This window comes from Mus pahari, chromosome 4, assembly GCF_900095145.1.
Source record: "Mus pahari chromosome 4, PAHARI_EIJ_v1.1, whole genome shotgun sequence".
Classification (NCBI taxonomy): domain Eukaryota; kingdom Metazoa; phylum Chordata; class Mammalia; order Rodentia; family Muridae; genus Mus; species Mus pahari.
Window position 1 is genome coordinate 67235345 of NC_034593.1, and position 24950 is coordinate 67260294.

Below are 24950 nucleotides of genomic sequence, written 5' to 3' on the forward strand. Positions count from 1 at the left end.
CCCCCCCCCCGCCTGGGCTATCTTTCTTGTCAGGCTAGGCTGGCTGGCTGGGAAGCTCCAGGGACCTATCTGTCTAGTTCCTTGGTGCAGGACTACAGGAACACATCACCACACCCAACTTTTTACACAGAATTTGGGATCAAACTGAGATCCTCAAGCTTGTACTTCACTGACTAAGCATCTCCATAGCCTTATTATTGTTATTGTCATTACTATTATTATTACTATTTAGATCAGAGCTAAGTTCCTCCTCAGAGAGAAGGTCTGGTGAGCACCCATGCACCTCAGCTTGAGGGTGGCCATCCAGAAGGTGGGCTGCATTCTGTCCCTGCTGATCCCTCCAGTCTCGGTCCTGCTCCTCTGGTGCTGGGTCCTGCTCTTCCTCCAGATGCTCTGCCTGTCCCACCTGCTCCATCTCCTCCTCTTCCAGCGCCTTCCTGTGCTCCTCTTCCACTTGACGCTCCTCTGGCTCTCTGGGTTCTACTTGATTCTGCTCTTCTAGAGCCTGAAATCCTGCATCCTTCTGCATGGAATTCAGAGGTTTCTCTTCCATTCTTCTGGGCACTGCTTCATGGTTCTGCTGCACCTAGTTATTTCAAGATAAGCAAGTCACAAGAAGTGATACTTTTCTATTTCAAAAGCGGTGACATTATGCTTCTATTACCTCATCTTAAGGGCTACAGCATAAGCGAAATCCTGGAGTCTAGAAATATATACAGCCACGACTAAAAAGGAAAAGAGGTGCGGGGTGGGGGGGCTACTTCACTCTCACTGTGTCATCTCACCCCAAGACAGAAATAATCTAGGCAAAATTTTATCTGAGAAAATGCTCAGCGACCAGGAAACCGAAGCCTACTAGTAACCATGTATTAGGCAAACACTTCCCTCAGAGGCAATCTGACTCCAGCTCTGCTTAGACTAGAAAGGAAATAAATAAGTAAAATAATAAAAACTGGAAATCCTCAGTACTGATGCTTATGGAGGCTGATTCAAGGTTGGTTTTCTTCTTGACAGATCTTCGGAAGGACTGGCATATGTTTTAAGATTCAGCTTCCCACTAGCTTTAGTTACCAGTAGGCAAAAGGGGCTTGTGCTACTAATGGACATCCATATTCATTTAAAATAGCTTTAGCTAAGCAAGACACAAAATATTCTTTGTTACAACCTTTTAGTTTGTGCGAGCTAGTGTGCCTGTGAGTGTATAGATACACAGATATATGTCGCAAGAACATATGGAAGCATGTAGGAGCATGTGGGAACATGTGGAAGTATGTGGGAGCATTGGGAAGTGTGGAAGTATGTGGAAGCATGTGGGTGCATGTGGGAGCATGTAGAAGCATGTGGGAGCATGTAGAAGCAGGCGGGAGCATGTGGGGTTATGTGGAAGTATGTGGGTGCATGTGAAAGCATGTGGGAGCATGTGAAAGTATATAGGAGAGTGTGGGAGCTTGTGGAAGCATGTGGGAGCATGTGGGAGCCTGTGGGATCATGTGGGAGCATGTAGAAGCATGTGGGTGCATGTGGGAGCATGTGGAAGCATAACATTAACCTCAGGTCACGTTTCTGAGGAAGTCTCCATCTTTTAAATTGTGACCTCGTCCTTCATTAGGATTCCCAGGATCATGAATTAGACTAGATTGGTCAGTGAGCCCCCCAAAATCCTCCTGGCTCTGCTTCTCCAACACTAGTATTATAAGCACATGCCACATAAAATTTGGCTTTTTATGTGGGATTGAATTCAGTTTGCGGCAGGAATTGTACTGAGTCACCTTCCAAGCCCCAGTCAAATATTAATGTATCTTGTTACAACTTTTTGTAAACCAAAGACAGTCTATTTATTATAATAAATATAATACAGTTATGTATATTATTATAAGTATAATATATAATAAATTGACAGTATAAACAACATCAAGACAGAAATCTAAATCAAGGAAATAAAACCTTTTTTAGAAACAATCTTCTGAAAGTTTGTTGAGTCATGACCATATTTTTCTGTAGGTTCCCATCCTTTGGTTAATCTCCACTAGCTTGGAGGAAGAAACCACAAGAGGAAAATTGGCACTGCCTTTTCCCTTTCCTTCATCGAAAGAAGTTACTTCTGTGGTCAAATTAATTTCTTATCATTGAGAAGCCTAGGGGACCAGACCATCAACAAATTGAGACAGGAATCCCCCTTCTGAATCTAGCAGGGATATAATTAACACTCTTGTAAAAGTCAATATTGTAAAGCAAGAAGTGGGGAGAAAAGATCTTCCATGACTATCTGAGACCTTCGAGAGCCGTACATCTGACGAAATCCCCTGGCAAGTTTGCCATAAAACTGCCTCATAGAAAATGTTTCCCTCTGTTTCTGTGAGGAAGGTGAGGGCAGATAACTTCTATCTCCCACTCACAGTTGGAGCAAAGCAAGCTCTGAATCATTAGCCTGTGAACCCAGTGAGCTGGAAGTCAGACTAGCAGAGCATAGAATCAAATGACAGGCCTTCTCTCCTATCATGCTGTTGAAATTGCTGGATATAAATCCCCACCAAAGAACTGGATTGCAAGAACCCCAAGTCTGTTCTTGAAGGAATGTTCTGTTCATGCTGAAAATATTCATATTGCGAACTCTGTTCATGTTGACTTCATTATCCCCATAAGATGGCCAGCCATTTGCAGACAAGACTACTCAAATATTTACTGTAAGCCTGCTACAGCATGCACGTGGAGATCACAGGACCACTCTCTACATTCCTCCATTTGGGTTCTGTGAATTGAACTCAGGTCATTTGTCTTGTGACCAGGGGCCTTCACTTGCTGAGCCATTTCTCCAGTCCCATACAAGGAACTTTGTAAGAATCAACAATAAGCAAGACCACACTGGTAATGTTGTACTTTGAAACATACTCAAGCATGTTTTGATTTTCATGAAAAAGAAGAAAGAAAGTTAATTATGACCAGGTTAGAAAGGCATTTAGTATGACTTCTGGTATGCTCTACATGAGACCACAAGTATACCAAGTTCTATTAGCTTAGCTTTAATACAGAAGTGGGCTGCCACATAATATCGTCATGCTATTCCAAACCTGTTCACCTATTCAAAGGAGAGAAAAACCATCTCACCTTCAAAGAATCAGATAGCAGAGCTCCTGTAACACAAGTAAATTTACATGGATACGGACAAAGCCAGAAAATTCTTTCCCAGTAAATGTGACAGCTTTCATTATCAACGTGTTTCCCGGGCTAGCTGAATTGGTTAGAAATACAAATCCCAGGGCCAAATGTCAAACGAACTGAATTGGAAAGTGGAGCTCTGGCTGGGAGGCTACCCTACTGCGGATTCTACTGCTTAAGAACTTCTAGGACTCTGCTTGGTAGGAGAAGAGGGCCATACAGAGGAGAGTTCTCCTCAGGACAGCTCCACTGGGAACTTCACCTCACAGGGATCCCCAGGTCAAACCTCTTACCTCTTGATGCTCTCCTGTCAGCGTCTCTCTTACATTGTAACCTTGAGGAGTGTGAGTCTCACGGGGAAAGGTGACGTTTTGCTGCTTGGCTGAGTCAGGATTTCGAAAGCTTGGAATCCTGTTCAGTGTATCTTTCAGTTGTTTATATTCTGCAACTTGAGTCTGCACGTAAATTGTACAGTTGGGAGAAAATTGCACGATTTGTAGAAAGAAAGAAAAAACAAGAATATTCCTAGGTTAATTAGATGGGCTTTTGTGTTCACTGGATGACCAGGGAAAGCATTGACCTTAAGGTTGTTAGCAAAGCCGCAGATTGCCCTCATGCACTAGCTCTGCCTCTCTGGACATGCTCAACCATTTCTCAGCACATGCACATTAGAATTAGGGTTGCGAGACTACAACGGTATCTAAGACATGTTAGTGTTCTAGGCTACGTGAGACAAAATAAGAACTTTGTCAACCATTCTAGTATAAACATCATTATGGAAAGGCACCTATGTAATCAATGTTTTATCACATTAAAAATCTACTTGAAGACTTACATAATGATTCAAATGGAGACCCATTAACAGTAAATGTGTCCTGGGTTACAGCTTTCAATGGACTCTGTCTGTCTGTCTGTCTGTCTGTCTGTCCATGCTCACCATCTTCTCCTTAGGTGATTTATGCTCAAGTATGGTTCTTTCCTTGCTACTTTCTAGATTGCTTTCCATACGGTGCTCTGAGGTAGCAGAGAATAGCAAAAGCAGGACAGCCATGAAGCTGGGGTTTTTGTTTATCAATTCCAAATGTCCTTTTGGCATATCAACAAAGGCAGCATATGTATGAATTTAAGACTAATATAGACAGCCAGCCGCAAGGGTGTGTACTTGATGTGGGAGATACATTTCTTTTTTTTTTTTTCTAAATAAGGAGTTAGAAAGATAGAAAATACACCAATAGCTTTAACATGTACACTACCACTCTAATCCTAAAACCAGAATTACTGTGTACAAAAACACTTACATAGAACCTCTGGACTTCCATGCCTGGAGAGAAGCACTCTTTTACCTCTTCTTAGTCTTCTTTTTTACTATGTGCAAGTGTATGTGTGTGGTGCTGTGTCCACATATGATATGCATAGAGGGTATGTGTACGTGTGCACACATGTGTGCATGTACCTGTGTGCACATACATGTGAAAGCTCAAGGTCTACAACAAGTGGCTTTTCTCTATCATTCTTTTTTTTTTTTTTTTTTTTTTTTTCTTTTTTCAGACGAGGCCTCTCATCAGTCTGAAGCTCACTGATTCAGCTAGGATAGCAGGCCAATGAGCTCCAGGATCTACCTGTCTTGTCTCCAGCCCACTCACTGTTGGGATGATGAGTATATGCTTCCATATCTGACCTTTGCTGTGGAGACTGGGGACGCAAACTCTGGTCCTCCTGATTCCACGACAGACACTATACTGACTGAGCCATCTCCCCAGCTCTGTTTTGTCTCTTCTAGTTTTCAAAAGAAAAAAAAAAAAAACCCGAAGGTGTTCGCTGGTTAAATATGTATCAGAGGAGTACTTGCATATAGTTTGTATATAAATGGAACATGTAGCTGGCAGTGGCCAGAAATTAATCAGATCATTTGGTGTTCAACTTTGGAACTCAAAATGAAAAAACAAAAAGAAAACAAAACAACAACAACAAAAAACAAACGAAAACAAAAAACAAACAAACAAAAAAACAACAAAAATCCAACAAAAACCATATAGCCATACTTTTACGTGGAAGGATATACAAAACCCAATTCAATTCATTCTTTTTCTCTTCTTCTAAGGAAGTGGTTCTCCACCCATGTGTTGTGACCACTTTGGGGTGGGGGGAGTCAGATGACCCTAGGGGTTACCAGGACCATATGCATACCAGATGTTTACACTACAAACCATAACTGTAGCAAAACTACAATTATGAAGTAGCAACAAAAGTAATGTTATCGTTGGGACTCACCACACACAAGGAACTGCATTAAGGTGCTGTGGTGTTAGGAGGCTGAGAAGTACTGCTCTAAGGTATGCAATTCATGAAGGTAGCCACCAAGTTGTGGTTCTCTGTACATTAGGGACCATATTAAAATATGCGTACAACTGCACACCTCAGCACCATCTTGGGTTTCAGTGTACTTTCCTTCTACTTGTAGTGGATTCTGGGGATCAAAGTATGGTTGAAAGGCTCCTGTGGCAAGCACTTTACCCACGGAACCATCAATAAGCCCAAGATTTGCTAACAAAGAATCTCTTAAGGGGATTTTGCCAGAAATAGCAATTTTCCCTGCCTTGGAGATTTGGATAAAGTTGTGATAACGTGTTATTTATTTAATGTGTGCACCCTTCAAAATTTGTATATCTGAAATTGAATCACTTTTTTTTTTATGCCAATCAAAGATCAAAGGTTGGTGCATTAGAAGGTATTCAGTCCTAAGGGTGGAATCCTCATGAGTGAAGCTAGGGCCCCGAGAACAGGAAACCAAGGAGCATTCTTGGTCTCTTTCAACAGCACGACAATACAAGAAGCCAGGAGCCACCAAGGCAGATGAGAGTTCTTACAGGAATCTAGGACTCCCAGCTTCTAAAACTGTGACTGATTCGTTGTGTCTAGGCTACCAGTCAATGGCATTTTGTTAAATCAAGCCCAAATTAACAGAGACATTTGGTTCTAATTAAGGGGTGCACTAGTTTTAGAATAAATCTTAAGACCAAAAAAAAAAAAACAAAAACCACCCAACTCTCAAAAGGCAGATGTTTTATCACCCTCTTAATCAAAATACTTAAGGTTACACAGCTGTTAAATATACTAAATAATTAAATAGAACATGATACATAGGTTCTTTGTGTAGGTTTACTTTCTTTTTTTTTTTCCCATAAATTCTTTCAGGGCTGGAGAAGACAAACCAGGTGTATTCCTGGGGGTGACTGGAATCAGGGAGATTCAGCCCAATGAGGGACTGTCTCAAAGTGAAGGATGTTCTGAGGAGTGACCCTTGCAGTTGACCTTCTGGCTTCTACTGACATACATGTGCACACAACCATGCATAGAATAATGACAGAAGCCTCAACAGCTGGCTGGGTAGTACTGCTAATGTGCTACTTCAAACTTGGTTTGGGTCATTAAAGAAATGATTTTAATTCTAGTTCTATGCTTTTTCAGATTGCTGCTTATTGTATTATCTATTGCTATTGAAGCACAGTGTTCTAATCAGCTTACCACATCTTACTGTGTGAACCTCACATAAAATAACACTTGGAAAACCTTGAGATTTGGAATGCACCAATGCTTAGAAATAATCAGTTCATATACAGGTTAAAAATAGCCATGGGCTATAGAGAAATAGGCAGACACCCAATTGACAAAGGTCCCCAAGGAGGGGCAATTCACAAGGCCCTATCCCTAGCAAAGGAAGCTATGGGTGGTTGATGGCAGCCAGGAGGAGGATAATCATGTTTCTCTGTGATTGTGGCCACAGTTAGTTTTCCAGTGCTCCAGTGTATGGACCCATGCCTGTGTTCATATAGGCAGCAAATTGGGTATGATGAGATAAAATTAAAAAGGAGAGGAGACATGAAGTTGGGAGGGGGGGATGGGTTGGTGGCTCAAGGGATATGTGGGGGTAATGCTGAGTGACTATCATCATATATTGCATATATGAAATCATCAAGGAATAACTTAAAATATTAAAGAAAATTATAATGTGAGAATGCACTTAGAAAACTACAAAGCAAATGAATTTTTTTATAATGTAAAAACAAACAGACAAACAGCCTAGTTCCCTAAATGAAAACAGAAATCATTGACAGGAATGCAAATAGACATGAGCCCAATGCATTACAGCTCTGAATAATTTTTCAAACCCAAACCAAGTAAGCCAGGCCGTCCTATTTGTCTGGGTCTCCAGCTGTAAAGTAATCATCTGGATACCCCCTTGCCAAGCTCTCCACAGCTTGGATTTGACTGTTTATTCATTTAACAGACATATACCAAGAGAGTGGCTTATTCCAAGGGTTATTGTATTCTCTGAACAAATGGAGATTGTGACTCTCGATTTTCTTTTCCCCCGACCCTTCTGCTTTTCTGTAGTATGAACAGCCCTATATAAACCTTATCCCAAAAGGAGTATGCCTATAGGCTGGGACACTGGGAATAAGGGAAGGAGAGAAGACAAGGTCTGGGAGTCAGCATCACAAAACCCTACACCTACTGTACCAAGAGTTGATACAGGCCAGAGAGATGCAGAAGGCCAGATTCATAGTGAGTTAAGTATCAGAATCATTCGTGTAGGGCGTAGCAGAGGCAGATACAGTCATGTATAATAAGCAATGAAGAGTTTATTTAGTAGTCTCTTGGGTGACTTTGAGAAGCATGCATATCCCTGGGATTAGGAGTGCTGCCATAACTCTCTAAAGACTGTGTTGTCAGAAATGACATGCATGAAGGGATTCAGAAATAGTAAGCAGACTTCGAAGGACCCAACAAAGGCTGCTCCCTCCTAACCTGCGCAGCAGCCAGTGCACTCTTGTGGTCTTCCAAAGTCACTACAAGCTGTTCATGCTCGGAGAGTAAATTCTTATGCTGTTGCTACACAAAAGAGAAGTTTACACATTGAGCTAAATTAACGTCACAAAACAAACCTCTTTGGTGCGGCCACCTAAATGTTATTTGCTCACTTGACGGAAGTGACGGCAGCATTTGTTAAATTCAAAAATGACTGGAGGTGGACATGATTTATAATTTTATTCTGAAATCTCTCAAACCTGCTGCCCTGCTATCCAGGGAAACCTTTCATTAGCAGTTAGCCTCTGTAAGGAAAAACCATCTTACAGTATAACTATCCAACAACGTAATGAGTTCAGTATCAGCAGAAATATTCAGATCTCCCAGGACACCTTTAGTTTATGACAGCAAAGTGGTAAATGTATCAAGTATACGCCAGGAACGCAAAGTCCAAGTCAGTGATGAATTTGCAAAGCAGACCAATTAAGGAATCAATTTTTTGAAAAGAAAAATCATCTTTATTTTGATGTCTTGAATTGTGTGTGTGTGTGTGTGTTGGTCAAGGGGTATGCATGTACATGCAGTGGCCATAGGGAATCGACATAGACATTAGATTCCCTGGAGTTGGAATTATTGGTGGTGGTGAGCTATAGTACTAGGAGCCAAATGTGGTTTCTCTGCACCAGCAGGAAGCACTCAGTCTCTCAGCCATCTTTCCAGCTCCCAGGAATGACATCTGAAGCCATTCTGCAAAGTAAAGGGGACAAACGCCCCAGAGCCAAATGTCTGATCATCTTACCTTGACATCTTGAAGCTGTGTGTGAATGTCTTGGTGTGCTTTTCTTAGTTGTCTATTCTCTTCTCTCAAATTATATACAGTTTCTGTTTTACAAGAACAACCACACATTAATACTGAGAACTGTCTAGTTTTTATGCCATTATTTGAAACTTGAAAACTTAATTAAAGGTATATTTTGAACTTTAACAGCAAAGTATTGGAAGTAAACAAAGACTATATCATATAGGCGTACAACATGGGTTCAAAGGCTTTTGCAGAATGAGCTGGGTTATTGGACTCTAGAAACAGTCTATGCATTTCATATTAAGTCAACAATTTAATTATACAGGTGTTTAAAATAAAACATTTTTGTTAATTAACAATCCCCTGGGCTTGAATGTAATGGTCAGATGGTCTCAGATTTGAGGATCTTCACAAAAAAAAAAAAAAAAAAAAAAAAAAAAGTACTTAAGAGCAGAATAGACTTCATCTCTCATAGCAGGAATAATTTTTACATCCTCTCAGACGGTACTAGAGATAACAGAAACCCTACTTATCTGGAGATAACCTCTAATTTTTTCAAGTTCTCGGTTAATCTAAATTCGACTCAGAGAGGTGTTTTTCGAGTTAGAACCTGAGAATGTGGAGTCAGAGTGAAGTCCCAAAACCTCCCCTCCCTGTTCAAGTACCAGCTTCCTCTTGCCGATTCTATATCTCTCTACTTTTAGAAGCCCTATCATCGCGTACGTCTGACACATTAAACACCATTCAAACTTACAAACTGGGTGGACGTTTGACAAACGTGCCTATATAGTCTTTTCCATCGTTGAGTACTTACTCATCACTGTCTAAAGATGGATCTAATAATGTCTGTCAGTATGAGGCCAATGAGTGCATGGCAATACACAGCACAAGGGAAGCTAAGACCTGGCTTGGTGATTTTATAATTTATTTTGGAAGAGGCTATGATTGTCAGAAAGAAACAGGGCACAATTAATACATGTGCTGGGACAGCCGGCATTAACTAAATCTGGGCTGCACCAGGTATTCTATCCCTGTATGGAGATACCTCTGCAGACAAGGCTCCATCTCTCCAGGGAAGGTAAGCATCAGAGAGTATCCGTTCCCTTCTCTCACCACAGTCAGTGCAGTTTTACTTTCTAATTGCCCCTTTTGGACGCCTGTGCACAGGATTTCACTTGCACTTGAGGGGGAAAAGTTAGAACAAAATAAGATCCAGCCTTCATGTCATAGCTCAGAAGTCAAGACAGGACACCACTGCCACCTACAAGAACCTTTTGTGTACTGCCAGCTGCATGGGGCTTTTTAACGGAAACAGGTTAAATATCTAACCTTGATGAGCTAGTCCTGATGTTTTATTTGTAAACCTATTGACAGTGGTTTCTATGAGTTCTCTGGGCCTCGGCCAGCAAGGTTTGCTCCCGAGCCTCCAGATCTTCATATGCTACTAAAAGCACGACACCAGCCTGCCTGCCTCCAGGTTTATGATAAGAATTCTGTAAACTCATCCAGCATCCAGCGGAAGGGTTTCACATAGTCGGAATACATTATCGGAATGCATCATCAGCTATTATGTTCACAATGATGAAGAGAATTATATAGGTTTCCAGGCTGTCAGCCTTCCTTAGGAGAGGGGGAGATCAAAATACTCCTCTTATACCATATAAAGCTAACAAAAATTGCCTGCACTTATGGCCCCTAGCCACCACCTCCCCTTCATCGATCACAAAATGCTTTAGCTTTACTGCATACGTCTTTTATCTAGAGTCCTGTCTACTTCCACTTCCATTGCTATGATAAAACACCCTGACAACAGCAGCTTGCGGGAGAGAAGGTTTGCTTTAGTCCACACTGCCAGGTCATAGCACACCCGTTTAGGGAAATCCCAGTGGCAGGTGTGAGACAAATGGTCACACTGCATCCATAGTGATGACTAGGAGAGGGAGGGATGCCCGTACTCAGCTCTCCCAACCATTTCCATTCAGTCCAGGACTCAATCGATGAAATGATGCTGTCCACAATTGGACCAACCCATCTCAATTAACACAAATACAAAAAAACATCACTGGCATACTCATAGGCCAACTTAAGCCAGAAAATCCTTCATTAAAATCTTTTAAGGTGGGTTTAGATTGATTCAAGTTGACAATTAACAGCAATTATTACAGTAACACAATCATTCTAATCAAACGTACAGACATGTAAAGTGCTCATCATGATGTCAAGGAACTTTCTATACCCAGATGTTTCAGATCTCTTCAAGAAATTCTTCTAAGGACTGGCGAGATGGCTCAGCAGTTAAGAGCACTGACTGCTCTCCTGAAGGACCTGAGTTCAAATCCCAGCAACCACATGGTGGCTCACAATCGTCTATAATGAGATCTGATGTCCTCCTCTGGGGTGTTGGAAGACAGCTACAGTGCACTTACACATAATAAATAAATAAATCTTTTTTAAAAAAGAAATTCTTCCAAAAGTTGTTTCCTATAAATACAACTTTTTTTGCTTTCTATCTCTTCTACGTGTTTTGCGTGCATGTGCACATGTGTGTTTTATGTGTATGTATCTAATTCCTTTTCTTACTAATGACCAGTTCCCTAAAGCATCCTGTATTTACACTTTTGTCTTGGGTTCAAAGTTCTGAAGTTGAAATACCTTGGTAGTCAGAAATCACATATTTCTGTCCTCCTATTTTCTGTAATTCCGATTTCATATATATAATTGAATTTTTGCCATATATGAATGTTGCTTTAAAAATAATGAAAAAAGGGAGCTGGTTTAGAATTTAAGAGCACTTACTGCTCTTTCAGAGGATCCTGGTTTAATTCCCAGCACCCACAAGGCAGTTCACAACTATCTCCTACTCCAGTTCTGGGGGGGAGTTTAATGTCCCTTTGGTGGCCTCTAGAGAATCGAGGCATGCTCGTGGTGCACAGGCATATGTGCAGGCAAAACACCAGTTACATAGAGCAAAAATTAAAAGAGTAAAAACTGAGTGGATTATTTAAGGGCGATTGCTATTCCATGTGATTATTAAAGTTAAAAGCACAAAATAATCTAAAGGCCTTAAAGAAGGTCAGTACCACAGTGCTTGTTTGTGTTCCTGTTCAAATGGTGTACCAAGACATCTCTGGCCCTAGCCAATACCTTTCAGCTTAGAAAGCTCTTGTTCCTTTTCTTGCTGAAGCTGCAGGTATCTCTGCTTGTGGTCATTGAATGTTCTACTGAAGTCTTCCCCTTGCTTCCGATGTTCCTCTTCCAGGTCACGGTGCTGTTTCCTTAGCTCCTCATGCTGACTCTGCAAGATGAACACTTGACAGACACGGTCTCTAAATCACGCAGCGCTTATTTCTTCACCGAGTGGTCTTTCTCGTATCAGAAGGTGAGAATGCATGGTAGAATAAGCTCAGTTCTTAAGGTTGGGTTCTGTCTGTCTGTCCCTTTCATTTCCTTTACTCTTCAACTACTTGAGTAGTCTGAGATCAGGTCCAAACATAAATCTCCTCTTGGTGTTAAATATCAATGTGAGTGAGAAGCTAGCCCAAGCTATGAAAAAGGGAGGTGGGGAATCTGAGACTATATCCCTGTAGTCGAAATCATAGAAAGGAGGTAATAATAAGTTTAACCTTGGACACTTTGTGTATTTTCTCTAGTTAACAAGCAAGATCAAGGCATGGGAGGATCCAAGATAACTTTAAACAAAGCTACCTAAATCTGAAACTGCTCAAGACTCTCCATAGCATGGTACTTGCATGTATCTACCACCATGCTTTCAATCCTTTTAGATTAAGTCTTCTTCCTAATACAAGATAAACGCTACACAAACCACCGATGTTGTATTGACTACAATGTCAAAGAAATAATGGCAAGCAAAGTCTGTTTACTTTCACTATGCACTCAATTCTCTTCTAGATCTTTTAGAAATACTCAAAGGCAGGAGCACTTACCATGAAGGGCCGCTTTATTCAACATGTCTTTGATTTTCAGTTTAGTAGTGACCCAGTGTGACAGTGACTACAGTAGTGAAAAGGCAGAGGAGATCATCTGGCCATTGGGGAAAGTAATGAAGTGTTTCTAGAATTCACTCTTTATTGATTTGATTTCATATCAGAAATCTACGCCATCATTGCAAGGTATTTAAATTCCACAGTCTCCACATGCTTATGTGGGAGGACGGCCTACATTAAGTACTGCACTCCTCAAGACGGGAGAGGTTCTAGTTTCAACAGAGAGTATATGCCCTGCTGATGTGAATGGTTAGAAAGCAGACGACTAACACCCAGGACTAATGTGAGGCAGAGACCATGGGAGGATTTGCACATGGTACTGAACGCTACCAGGTTGACAGAATCAATGAATCGCTTACTTTTCCTTTTTGTGGTTTTGATCTTTCTTTGACCCTTAAGAGTGAGTTTTTACCAAGGCCCAAGGAAAGGAAATATTAGAAATATAAGCTGTGTTCTTCAAGTAGCTAACGGTGCACCTCTTAGGCAGACATTAGTAACACAGACAAAGCTTTGGGGTTCCACACACTCCAGTCTGTGTACAATAAAGGAAAATCTACTGTGAGAACCTAAGCATACCACAAACTCTGAAGATACCAAAGAGAACAAATATTTAAAAGTAGGTAACCAGAAAGCCCAATAATTATATTAAAAAATAAGTAACATCTTAACCACATTTTTGTAAAATATTAATAATCATGCAAGGTAATAAAACAATTAACAATTTTTAGATAACTACGAGAATATACACCATGTCAACTTTCTCTAACTCTTCTTGTTTACAATATTAGACGTTGGTAACCAGTTCAAATGTCGTCTGCTCCATTCTTCACTCATACAGGACAGTTTAGGTTACTTACTTTCAGCATCTGATGTTGGACATTCAATGCACTATATCTGCTATTGGAATCTTGCTGTAAATTAAAAAAAAAAAAAACAAATTAATAAAAAAAAAGCTGATCTTGTTCTTTTGCTGTGAACAGCTTCCTTCCCTAATAAAAGATTTTCATTTTTCCTTTTGTAAGCTAACATAAACTCTGTGTTAGAGACAGCATGTCTTTAGGGACATTTCTTTTCTTTTCTTCTTCTTCTTTTTTTAATCTATCACTACTGGAGATTGAACTCAGGACCTTGCATATATTAGGCAATCACTCTACCACTGAGCCACTCCCTAAGAAGTTCCATTTCTTACTTAACAGCAGAAATGAGGCTTCAATTTTCTCCTGGATTCCTAAGCTCTGAGTAATAAAAAGATTAGACGCACAATCATAAAATGATAGGTTGACAGGATACTTAGAAATAGTTTGGATTTGTTTCTCATAATCCAAAGAAGCCAAGAGGGCCAGACACTCAATGAACTTCTGAAAGTGTCTGACTAATACAGGGTGTAGTGCCCAGGTAGGAGAAGTGATAGATACATCAGCTAAGAGCAGACTTCACCAATTCAGGCTGTCTTAATCAAGGAATCGAAAGGCTGCTCTTCCCTCAACTTCAGCGGGTATTCCCATAATCTTTACTGTACCTCCTCAGTGAGAAACCAGAACCAAGACCAGTACTTTACACAGAACTAAAGGGAGAAATGCAGCTTGAACCCAAGCTGATGAGGGCTGAAGTCTCCCTTGGGATCCCACACTCTAGAACACCCCTGTGATCTAACGGAGCAACTGTACAGACAGCCCTTCTGGTTCCAACATCCTGGGCTGCCACTCCCTTCTCTAGGATGTGCTCCCTTCTCCTGCTGTGCTGTCACCACACAGGGGCACTCCTGTGTTTTCTTCTCATAGCTCCTAAAATAAACTACACTTCTGGTTCATCATTCATCCCCTGCCTTATTCTTTCTTTCTTTCTTTCTTTCTTTCTTTCTTTCTTTCTTTCTTTCTTTCTTTCTTTCTTTCTTTCTTTCTTTCTTTCTTTTAGTTTATACAGAAACTACACTACAAAATACACAATTGTGTGCACCGAGGTCTGGTTGGGGCTTTTAAAAGCAACTCAGAGTTGAAAGTTGAAAACATCCTCCAGGCAATTCAAAGAACTGGCTTTTCTCAGCTTTGAAATTACTAAACATAAATGTTTTATTCAACTAACACTCACACATTTCTGTAGGGTAAGACAAAGTCTGGCTTTTCTCCAGCCAATTTTAACTTTAAAATATTTTTAAATGCCAACACCACTCATTCGGTCCATAATTCATCCTTCAGATTCCTGCAATGTGAACTCTAAAACAGTTAGTTCTCTTCCTTGATAGTACTTTGTAAGCAAACAGAAGTCTTTCATGTCAGAGAAAAGAGATGCCATGAGCAAATCAAAGAAGGAATAAACATGAGCTTCCCTGCTGGCACTCACAATAGCACACACCTATAATCCCAGCACTAGGGAAGTTAAGGTAGGAGGTTCAATGATTTTGATGTCTTCTTGGATACACGAAAACCTGTCTCAAAGCAGAATCCAGATCCAAACACAACCAAACAAACCTCAAGTGACACAGAGAAGCTACCTCAGTTTATCACTAGTCATCAGCAATGTGTCAAGAAGTAAGAAAAGGTAAGTTTTAAATAAACAATGGGTACAAGTTTTTCTCTTGTTTTTTTTTTTTTTTTTTTTTTTTTGTAACAAAAATGTATGTCCACCCTTAATCCATTTATGCTGGTGATAAATGGAGTAAAATTTTTGGCAGTGATATTTTTATCTCCCTTAAAGTTCACGAGAACAAAATAGAAGCCAAAACAGAACAAAGCCTTACCCTTCCTTTGTTAAGTGTTTCTTGTGCTTCTAACTTATAAACAAGGAAATCTAGGAAAGATAAAAATAGAGAAAGTAAAGTATAAGTTAGTCTATTTAAAAACTTTGAAGCATCTCTGAGAAAAAAAATGCTATATACTTATACTTACAAAAATAACCTCAGTTTTGTTTTTTTTTTCAAATCAACATACCTAGTGATTTATGTACATCATTTTATCTCTGGAAGCTTTGGAAAACAGATGACAAAGCTTATAGTTTTCCACTTTCCCTGCTGTCTTCAAACCCTGCATCACCAGAATTGATGGCAAGTGACTAATAGCACACTTACAATATCTCTGTGAAATCTGCCTTTGAAAGGGGAGAGGGCGCATTTGAGACAAGGGTGATTTATAGCTACCCACTAGAGGGCACACTAAATTCCTTCAGGATCTGAAAAGACAATCAAGCCATCTAAGCCATCTTTAATGCTCTGAAAACTTTATTATCCACTAGATGGCTCTGTAAAATCACACTGCAGTGGAAGACCAGGCAAAGAAAATCTGAAAGCGTTTCTCAGAATGTTGAAGTCTGTTCATCCTCTGAGTCAGGAGAGTGTTACATAGTACCCGGTGCCCACCCCACTTTCATCAAAGGAGCCAAGGGTTTAAATTCCAAGATTCATCCCAAAACATGAAGAAATAAAAACTAAGGATGCAGATAACTTCCAGTAGCTGGATGCTAGTGTATACACTTGCTTCAAAAGCTTTGACAAAATGCAATAGCATTGCCTGTGTTAAGTGGCAATTTCTAACTGAGCAGCTGTGCTAGGCAAATGTTTCATGAACTTATAGTAACACCTGCTTCATTCAAAAGATTCCAGGTAGAGGGTCAACTCACCGAGTTAAAGACTTACATAAACAGTGTCACATTCTAAACAATGTATGTTTTCCAAACTCCAACTGTCAACAGAGGTTGGATGCAGTAGGGGAATTCCAGGGAGGGAAGGCAGGAGTGGGTGGAGGTGGGGGGGGTCACCCTCATAGAGGCAGGGGGAGGGGGCGTGGAACAGAGGGTCTCCAGAGGGGAGACCTGGAAAGGGGATAACATTTGAAATGTAAATAAAGAAAATATCCAATAAAAATATTTAGAAGGGAAGTCATGTGTTAATTCTGATATAGTTTGTATGACAATGTACATATTCCATGAAGGCTGCAGAAACAGAAGGGAAAGCTTCTAAACACAGTCTTGAGCCTCTAATATAGCTGGTTCTCTACAGGAATGAAGGAAATGAAGACCTTTGAGTCATGACCTGGTGATGAAGCTCACACATCTTCCACTTGCTTTCTGTCTTAGAGTTCCCTTAAGGAGAAGAAAGGGCTACTTCCCTGTTACAAAGACAATATAAAGTGTCTGCACTGTGCCAAATACATTTATTGACAGCTCTTTCTCAGCCCACTTCTAGCACTGGCTTCAGGCAGATTTGAGAGACAGCTTATCAACAACAACAACAAAAATAAAAAATAAACAAATGCATCATAATTCAAATTCATAATACATCAAAGAAGCGTAGGAGGAAATATCAGGGCACAAGCTCATATTGTCTTACCTTCCTTTGCTTTCTTGTGTTCAAGCCTTTCTTTTTGCAAAGATTTCTCTAATCTTGATCTGTGTTCATATACAACTGGAAGAAAAAGAGTTAAATTTGTCAGGGAACTAAAGGGTCCAGATTAAAATTAACAGCAATTTTAACAACTTAAAACAGTATAGGGCGTACATCCAATTAAAATAAAAACATAAAGGTTCACATTTAGGGTAAAGAAAGCGGGTAGATCTATTTAAAGATCCAGATTTTGGGCAAACCATACACATGTAATTAGGCATAATTCTGGTTGGACTCCCTAGCAACACTTACATGTCAGTTAGCTAGAAACTTGTCCCTCTGCTCCCTCTTAACCATGTGTCTCTGGGAGGTCCACTATATGTCTTCCCAGGCAACTGTGTCCATTTGCATGACTTCAATTGCTGGCCACAAAGCAGTTGCTCTCTCATCCACATCCCCTGCTCTAGCTTCCCTAGTAAGTACCAGAGAGTATTTCCTACTCAGTATCCCTTATCTGCAAGGTCAATGTGTTCTGCATCTCCATCAGTGTGAGCTAGACCAATTGCCATCGAAAGCAAAGTAGCACACCAGTAGAGTGTTGGAGCCCACACGTAAAAGAGACACAAAGAAAGAAGAGAGAGAGACAGCTCAAAGAACCTCTGAAAGAAAACGTTCACAAAGAGTCGGGTTCACTATCCACCATAGCAAACTGATGTCTATTCCGGAAGGACTTCCTGCCTTCTCTGCTTTCTGCTTGTTGATACACTTTGAAGAAGTCGGGTGCGTGGATTTAGGGAGGAAGTGATACTGTGGAGGGAGCAAGGGAACAGTGCTCACCACAGCTCTTCATGCACTGATGGATGGACAGCTGCAGCAAGCAGCAGCTGCAAGTGAGAGAAACTTCACCTTGGAGTGAATGAAATATGATTCATTAAACCAGACTAGATCAGATACAATAATCGGCAAACCAATGACATATGTACCGGTATAAGCTATTGAAAAATAGTCAGGGGCATTTGATTTTGTTTTAATTCCCAGAGGAGCCTGAGAAACCAACAAATGTCTCTCGGACTGTATCTGGGAAAGGAAGCCTCAGTTGCAGAGTGAGCAGACAGGAAGGGCCGAGAAAGGGATAAATTCAATTTCAGATGTACCCTCCAAGTCCTGTTCGCTCAGCATTATGTCAACTATGATCTCATTCTCCAGCAAGCTAAGCCAATTCCGTTACTCCATTCTTTGATCAAACCCAAGCACCCCTTGGCTATATATAATTCCATCATCTTTGGTCAATAGCTGTCTGTGTACAACACAAGAACTGTCTTCACACAAATGGCTGCTGCCAAAGTTGTCAGGAGTGCAGGAACCCCCCTCCTCTCTCCTGTTATGACTGCTGCTGCTGCAGGCATTGCCTGCCTTCCCCTCTGCTCTCTGTCACAGATTCCTGTTACTAGTGACTGAAGCTCTCCTTCCTTTGTCACCTAGACTGGTACTAAAATCCCCACCCTGAATGATTGCTGGGAATGGGGCAGGGAAAGGGGAAAGGCTATACTAGTAATTATAATTTAATATTGTTTATCCACTGCCAATAATATTACCCTATTTCTTTTTACTTGAAAAAAAATCCCTTTGAAGAGACCACCAGGAAGCATTTTTTTTTCCAGTCCATTAGAATCTGGAAGACGATATTTCCATAATCATTCATAAGTATTAAAGATAAGAAAAACCAGGTAGAGTCTTTATGTCTTTCTAGAAACATGATCACAACACACAAACACATACACACACACACACACACACACACACACACACACAAATATTTCACCAGGCATTTCTCAGGCTTTTGAGCTGGCAGTCTATCTAGTGGGTTTATTGTTTCAGTCGGAAAAGAAGACTACTAATCAATTCCTGTCACTCATCTCTATTTTCCTATATATAATTTGAAGGAAATTAGTCAAGATGAGCTAAGGCTACACAATGGCATAGAATGGATATTCTCAAAGCAACAAGCAAGTCTAGTGGCGGAAAGTGTGAAACAATGGTTCAAATCTGCCATTCAAACTCTTTAATTTGATGTAAGCTGGTACAGGAAAAAGATTTGAAATGTAGGGACTCATGTAAAAAACAACAAAAAACAAAATAAAACTCTGTAACAATCATCTGCCAAGCTGGAGGGTGTACTATTTTCCAGGCAGTAAAGAATGGAAAGGGGGCTCATTTCCATTTAAAATAAAACAAAACAGAAAGGAAAGGCTCACAGGAGTTTAAAACAACATTCAAGAGCTTCCTTCAACCATTTGGCATTTTTAACACCTGCTTTCATCTAAAAGTTACAAAAGAAGTGCTGTGTGCATTCATGTCTGGGAAAGACTATTTTCAGAAGTTCAGAGCACAACACTCCAACTCAGATGTGCGAAGCAACTCTTATCAGCTGGAGAGAGAGTCCAGTGGTGTGACCTCTTGTTGCTCTGGCAGAGGACCCAGACTTGGTCACCCGAACCCACCGGATGCTTCACAGTTATCAGTAACTCCAGTTCCAGGAGATCAGCAAGGCCTCTTCTGCTCTTCACAAGCACCAAGCATGCTTGTGGTCCATCTACACACCGGCACAGAACACCACTCAGACGCATAAAAAAGATAGATATTTTACATTATTCTTTATTTAAAAAAAAATAACATTTAAAAATCCTTCAGAAAACATCTCCAAATGTCTCCATTCCTTAAGCCCCCCCCGCCCCCCCCCCCCGGGAGGGCGGGCAACAGTGCTTTGACAGGACCAACAACAGTCTATGATTTTTATCTCCTCTCCAGATCTGACAACGATCTACCATTTTACCTTTATAAAACAAGGGCTGAAGCTTGGATAAGAGTCACGTAGTTCGACTGGTAGGCTTGTCATTAATCAAATTTTAAATGAACAGATCTGTAGCAGCAGCAGCAGTGGCAGGTCAGAAAACAGTTTTCAGTACCAATTCTCAGCATGCAGATAGAGCAGGGAGCAGCTCTTACATGTCTACTTTCATGTTAGACCAGCTTCTGTCTCAATCTAGTCAGAGAGATATAAAAGAGCCTAGTAGCTGGAAATCAAATTAAGATTTACAACTCTGTGAGCAGGGAGGTTCTGGGAAGTGTTAATTGGCCCTCTTCTGTGATGGTGGAACTATCCCCACATTAGCACATGATATTCCTTCATTCCCTTACTGTATAGGTACACGCAATGTACATGAGACTGGGCTGTTAAAAAAATTAAAAAAGGAAATTTAATTCAAAGCAATACCTAACTCTCAGAACAGAACGGTTTAAAAGGCTTTGGGGTAACTTCAGGACTAAAATCATTTACTTAGGATAATTTGTATGTAAGTGTGTGAAATTCACATTCCTACCCATCCTATGGAGGTGTGTGAGTGTTCATGTGTACTGAGAGACAAGACAGACAACAGGAATCTTCTCTGATAGTTCTCTGTCTTGTTCTTTTGAGACAGGACCTTTCTCTGAACATGAAGCATTGTCTATTGAGTGAGGCTGTCTGACCAAGGAAATCCAGGGGATTCCCCTGTGACCTTGGCACCGTGGCTGTAACAGATCCATGGCCTCTGGCTCCTCATCTGGGTTCTGAGGAAGTGAACGTGAGTCTTCATGTCTGTGCAGGAGGTGCTTCACCAACTGAGTTCTCTCCCCAGGCCCATTATGATAGTTTAAGAACCACTTTCTTAACCTGTAGGGCCAGTTCACTATAGTACAGGAGATAGTGAGTCAACATGAAGATAACATATTTTCCTGGTATCTTTATTCTTGCTTTTGTAATTATACTTCAGACACAGTCTAAGGACGAATACAGAAAAAAAATTAGAAAATTCACAGCAAACAAGTACATAAAGGAACAGGGGAGATGCCCCCCCCCCAGGTTTGATCCTCACAATAGATCCTCCCTCTGGCTCCCAGGACAGGGAGAGGGCACCAGTAAAGCAGAGGTAAGGTGCCTCTGCCTGGTCTCCCTTCTAGGTGACTTCTACACTGTTATATCAAGAATTTCATCTCATCTCACTCCATCCCTTGAGCATGCTGCTAAAGTTTACATTTTGAATGGATTCCAAGATCCATAGCTTCAAAGCTCAGTCCTAGAGTGACCAATGGTGGGTTGGCAGTGGAACTTTAGCGGGTGTGACCTAGTGAGGATCCCTTGGTCACTGGAACGTTCTATAAAGGCGATTTCTACTTGTTCTTGGCTACCAGTAAGAAGTAATTTTTTTTCCCCACCACATGCCAAAAAAAAAAAAAACAAAAAACAAAAAAAAAACCNACAAACAAACAAAAAAAGTCAAAACAAACAAGAACAAAGCAAAACAAAAAAACAAACAAAAAGTGGGGCCAAGCATTGTAATCTGGGACTTTCAAGACTGAGCCCAAGCAAACCTTTTCTCTAGAAAAGCTAATTAATTGCCTCAGGTATTTGCGGTACTGGTATGAGGTAACACACATATCTTCTATTACAACCTTCCCTCCCTGGTGTATAACTTATACTTTAATTTGGTTGTTATCTAACTCTCCTGCATGTTTAAGACCCAGACTTTGGGGTAGGGCCTTCTCATGTCTTCCATTCACATTCTCAGTGATTCATTTATTATTCATCTTCCAGTTTCTTGCTTCTTCCTGAACATGGGAGAGCCACATCAACCTAGCAGAATACTCTTTTTTTTCTTCACTTATCTGCATAAATGGGTTCTGAATTCCCTTCAGGTTCTCAGAGCTGGGGCGGTGGCTCGGTGTGCAGGAGTTCTTCTTGGCCTATGGTGGGGACCCACCTGTCAACCCTTGAAAGAAACAGAGGCTGAGCTGGTGGACTGTTTATGGAAAGTCTTCAGAGCTGAAAGAGAATGTCCTGCTGCGTAGGAGTCTTGCACTGTACAGGGCAAAGCTACATTTTAAAACGCATGCATGGCTGTACAGGCATAGGGGTTAGAAGTGTACAAGCTGTGACAATCGAAGCAAAAGTTACTCCAAAGAAAAACCTATTGTATATAGACTTTATACAGGTACCTTCTTATCTCAGAGGTAGTAGGATTTCAGCCAGGCTACTTTAAAGTATTTCGGGAAAATAATGAAGACAAGAAAAATAAGAAAGAAGTAGGTAAATGAGGTGGGGCCAGAGGAGTTATTTCTAGACCTTCAAAATGATACAGAAGTATACACCAACCCTCGAAAGGCGGGGTACACATATGTTATGGTTTGAGTGTAAAATGCCCCCAACGGGCTCATGTGTTTGAACAGTTGATCTCCAGCCGGTGGCGATGTTTTGGAAGGTTGTGGAGTGTTAGGGAGCAGAGAAAGTTTCAGAGAACATCCCCACATGCTGTCTGCTCTCAGCTTCCATACAGGATGTACAATGTGCCTAACTGCCTCAAGGGACTGTCCCCAAGTCTTCTCTAACATGATGGGCGGTATCTCTTTAGGCGATCAGCCAAAATCAACACTTAATTCTTTAAGTTGTTTGTCTTCAGATATTTGGTTCCATCAACAGGAAAAGTATCTAATTTGAAATTAAGGGCAGAAGGGATTTTATAATGATACAGTGGACCTATGTGATTGAAGCAAGCATAAAAGTCAGCTTTCATAATCATCTAACTTTTTTGTATGAGAATTTGCCTCCACAGACACTTTACATAATTCTACCAAAGATACTAAAGTTCAGTATTTAAATACCAGTTCTTAGGTGGTTTCTATGTTACAAACAAATATTTATTTATTACACACTATGTTCCAGGCATTGGTCTGACATCTGGGACTATGGCTACGAACAAATTTTTTTTTTTTTAAGTCTGCCTTCTGGAAAACAATATTCTTTTCTGACTGAGACATAGACATGATGAATAGTGAACAAAATAAATACTATATTATATGGTAATTGAAACAGCAAGATAAAAATACTGAAAGATATTGAAAGTGTGAAGAGAGATGGGGAGGCAGGTTTCTCCTTAAGAAGGATTCATTGCAAGCTAAACTTGAAAGAATTACAGAGATGCAGAGAGAGAGAACATGAGTGCTGCAGACAGAGACGGCAGATCAGAAGCATGCTTGTGCTAAAAGAGACGTTCAGAGGTCTGGGTGCCTGATTATGGACAGCCTCGGGGGCAAAGGCTTGGGGAAGGGGAAACATTGCATAGGCCTCTAACTTTGATCTTTACTCACTCACGTGGATATAGGGAATCACTGGTTTGTTCTGAACAGAAACATGATGGGAACTTTGTAGTAACGAGACTTCATGGGGTACAAGATACAATCGGGGAGTGGTGTTGTGCAGGTCTTTCCTCCAAACTGAAGCAATCTTAGTGGAAAGGCATCTCAAGATTCAAGAGCTAACAAAACGTTTGTGGCTCAGGAGCTCAGTCAGTTACAAAATCCACACAGCTTCTCCCCAGGGAAGAACGAGAACAACTACTGCAGAGAGGAGACACCACTGAACTATGGGTAAGTCATACAGGGTAGTCTAGGAATGCAGCTCTTGAGGGGATAATGCATGCTAAGAGTAGGCTGTTTGCTGATATCACTGCCCATCAGTCATGCATACTCATTAATGTTACCCCTCGTCCATGTACCTGTAAGTTGTGCCCTTATCTCACTGGAGCACCGAGACAGGCTGAGCCTATCAACATTCAAGCACAGAGTGAGAGGGAGCTCAGGAGTCCCTGAGGAGTCCTGAGGAGCTGTGCATAGTTGATAGCTTCTAGGAGAGGGACAGTCAGTTTTCTTTAAGTTTGTGGCTCATGGTGGGTCAACTACATTCAGGAGGACAGTCCTACACCGAGAAATATATATGGATAGCACAAATTCGAGTTGGTGGGTAATTTATTAAAAAAAAAAAGTGTGAGCTAGGAGTGGACCTGAGGTATTAAGGGGAGAACTGTGGGTGGATATGATCAAAATACATTCATAAAGTTATCAAAAAATTAATAAAATATTTTAAAAATTAAGCCAGGCAGCAAGTTGGTACTTACTGAATAATTCTATTCATACAAAGAGCAAGAGCAAGCAAATGAGTGCTGTGGACTAGCACTTAACATGTGTGTGTGTGTGTGTGTGTGTGTGTGTGTGTGTATGTGTGTGTGTGTGTGTGTCAAGCTGAGGAACCCTATCTCAAACCAAAACAGAACAACAACAAGAACAACAACACAAAAGAAACCAAGAACATCAAGCATGTTAAAAGGGTCATTGTCTATATCTCCTGACATAATTCAACTTAAACTTGTATGCAGAGTGACATCAATATCAACATAAACTGAGGTTTGTAATTCTCACACAGTTTCCAGGGGACACAAATTGCTTCTTGATATAGACATACGGAGATTTATGTCATATGCCTTTTCTGGAAACATTGTCCTATCTCATGATGACTAGGATGACGGTTGACTTTATTTGTCTGGTGAGAGCATAGGCATGCTTTTTGTTTGGCCAACTCCTAGACTGATTGATTTTGTTTTATTTTTGTGGAAAGCCTTGTTTCCCAAGATATTTTGTATTTGCAATTTTGAGGACACATTCCTGGGAATAAATACCCACTGTTTTTAAATGTTCCTGTAGGCTTAAAAAAAAAAATCTGTCAGGTGCCTTCCATAAATATCTAACTGCATCAAATGAGGTCACTTTGAGCTCAGGTGTCTTCCTCATATGGCTCTGTTACTTGAAATGAAGCATCGGAGAAGGTACCCAGGGATTGCAGAGGCTCTGCCCTGATTCTAGTGTGAAATGACTTTATTTCAGAGGTCAAAGCACCTGATTATGGCCAACCTTGAGGGCAAAAGGCTTGGAGAGAGGGAAGGGAAACTTTCCATAGGCTTCTAACTTAGAATTTTACTCACATAGACATGGGGAA

The 24950-nt window shown here is 40.7% G+C and overlaps 1 protein-coding gene across 2 annotated transcripts in view; it reads right to left on the reverse strand.

Moving 5' to 3' along the window:
• The window catches only part of Golim4 (golgi integral membrane protein 4), a 78087-nt gene that overhangs the window by 17907 nt on the left and 35230 nt on the right, over window positions 1-24950 (reverse strand). The window contains exons 2-9 of one of the 2 annotated variants that reach the window (XM_021196241.2): window positions 17093-17167; window positions 15509-15558; window positions 13629-13682; window positions 11912-12062; window positions 8765-8847; window positions 7966-8049; window positions 3450-3611; window positions 284-586 (exon numbers count right to left, since the gene is read on the reverse strand). In XM_021196241.2, coding sequence (XP_021051900.1) covers window positions 284-586; window positions 3450-3611; window positions 7966-8049; window positions 8765-8847; window positions 11912-12062; window positions 13629-13682; window positions 15509-15558; window positions 17093-17167 — 962 coding nt within the window. The remainder of the gene's footprint in view (window positions 1-283; window positions 587-3449; window positions 3612-7965; window positions 8050-8764; window positions 8848-11911; window positions 12063-13628; window positions 13683-15508; window positions 15559-17092; window positions 17168-24950) is intronic. The other variant, XM_021196242.2, reaches the window with a different exon arrangement.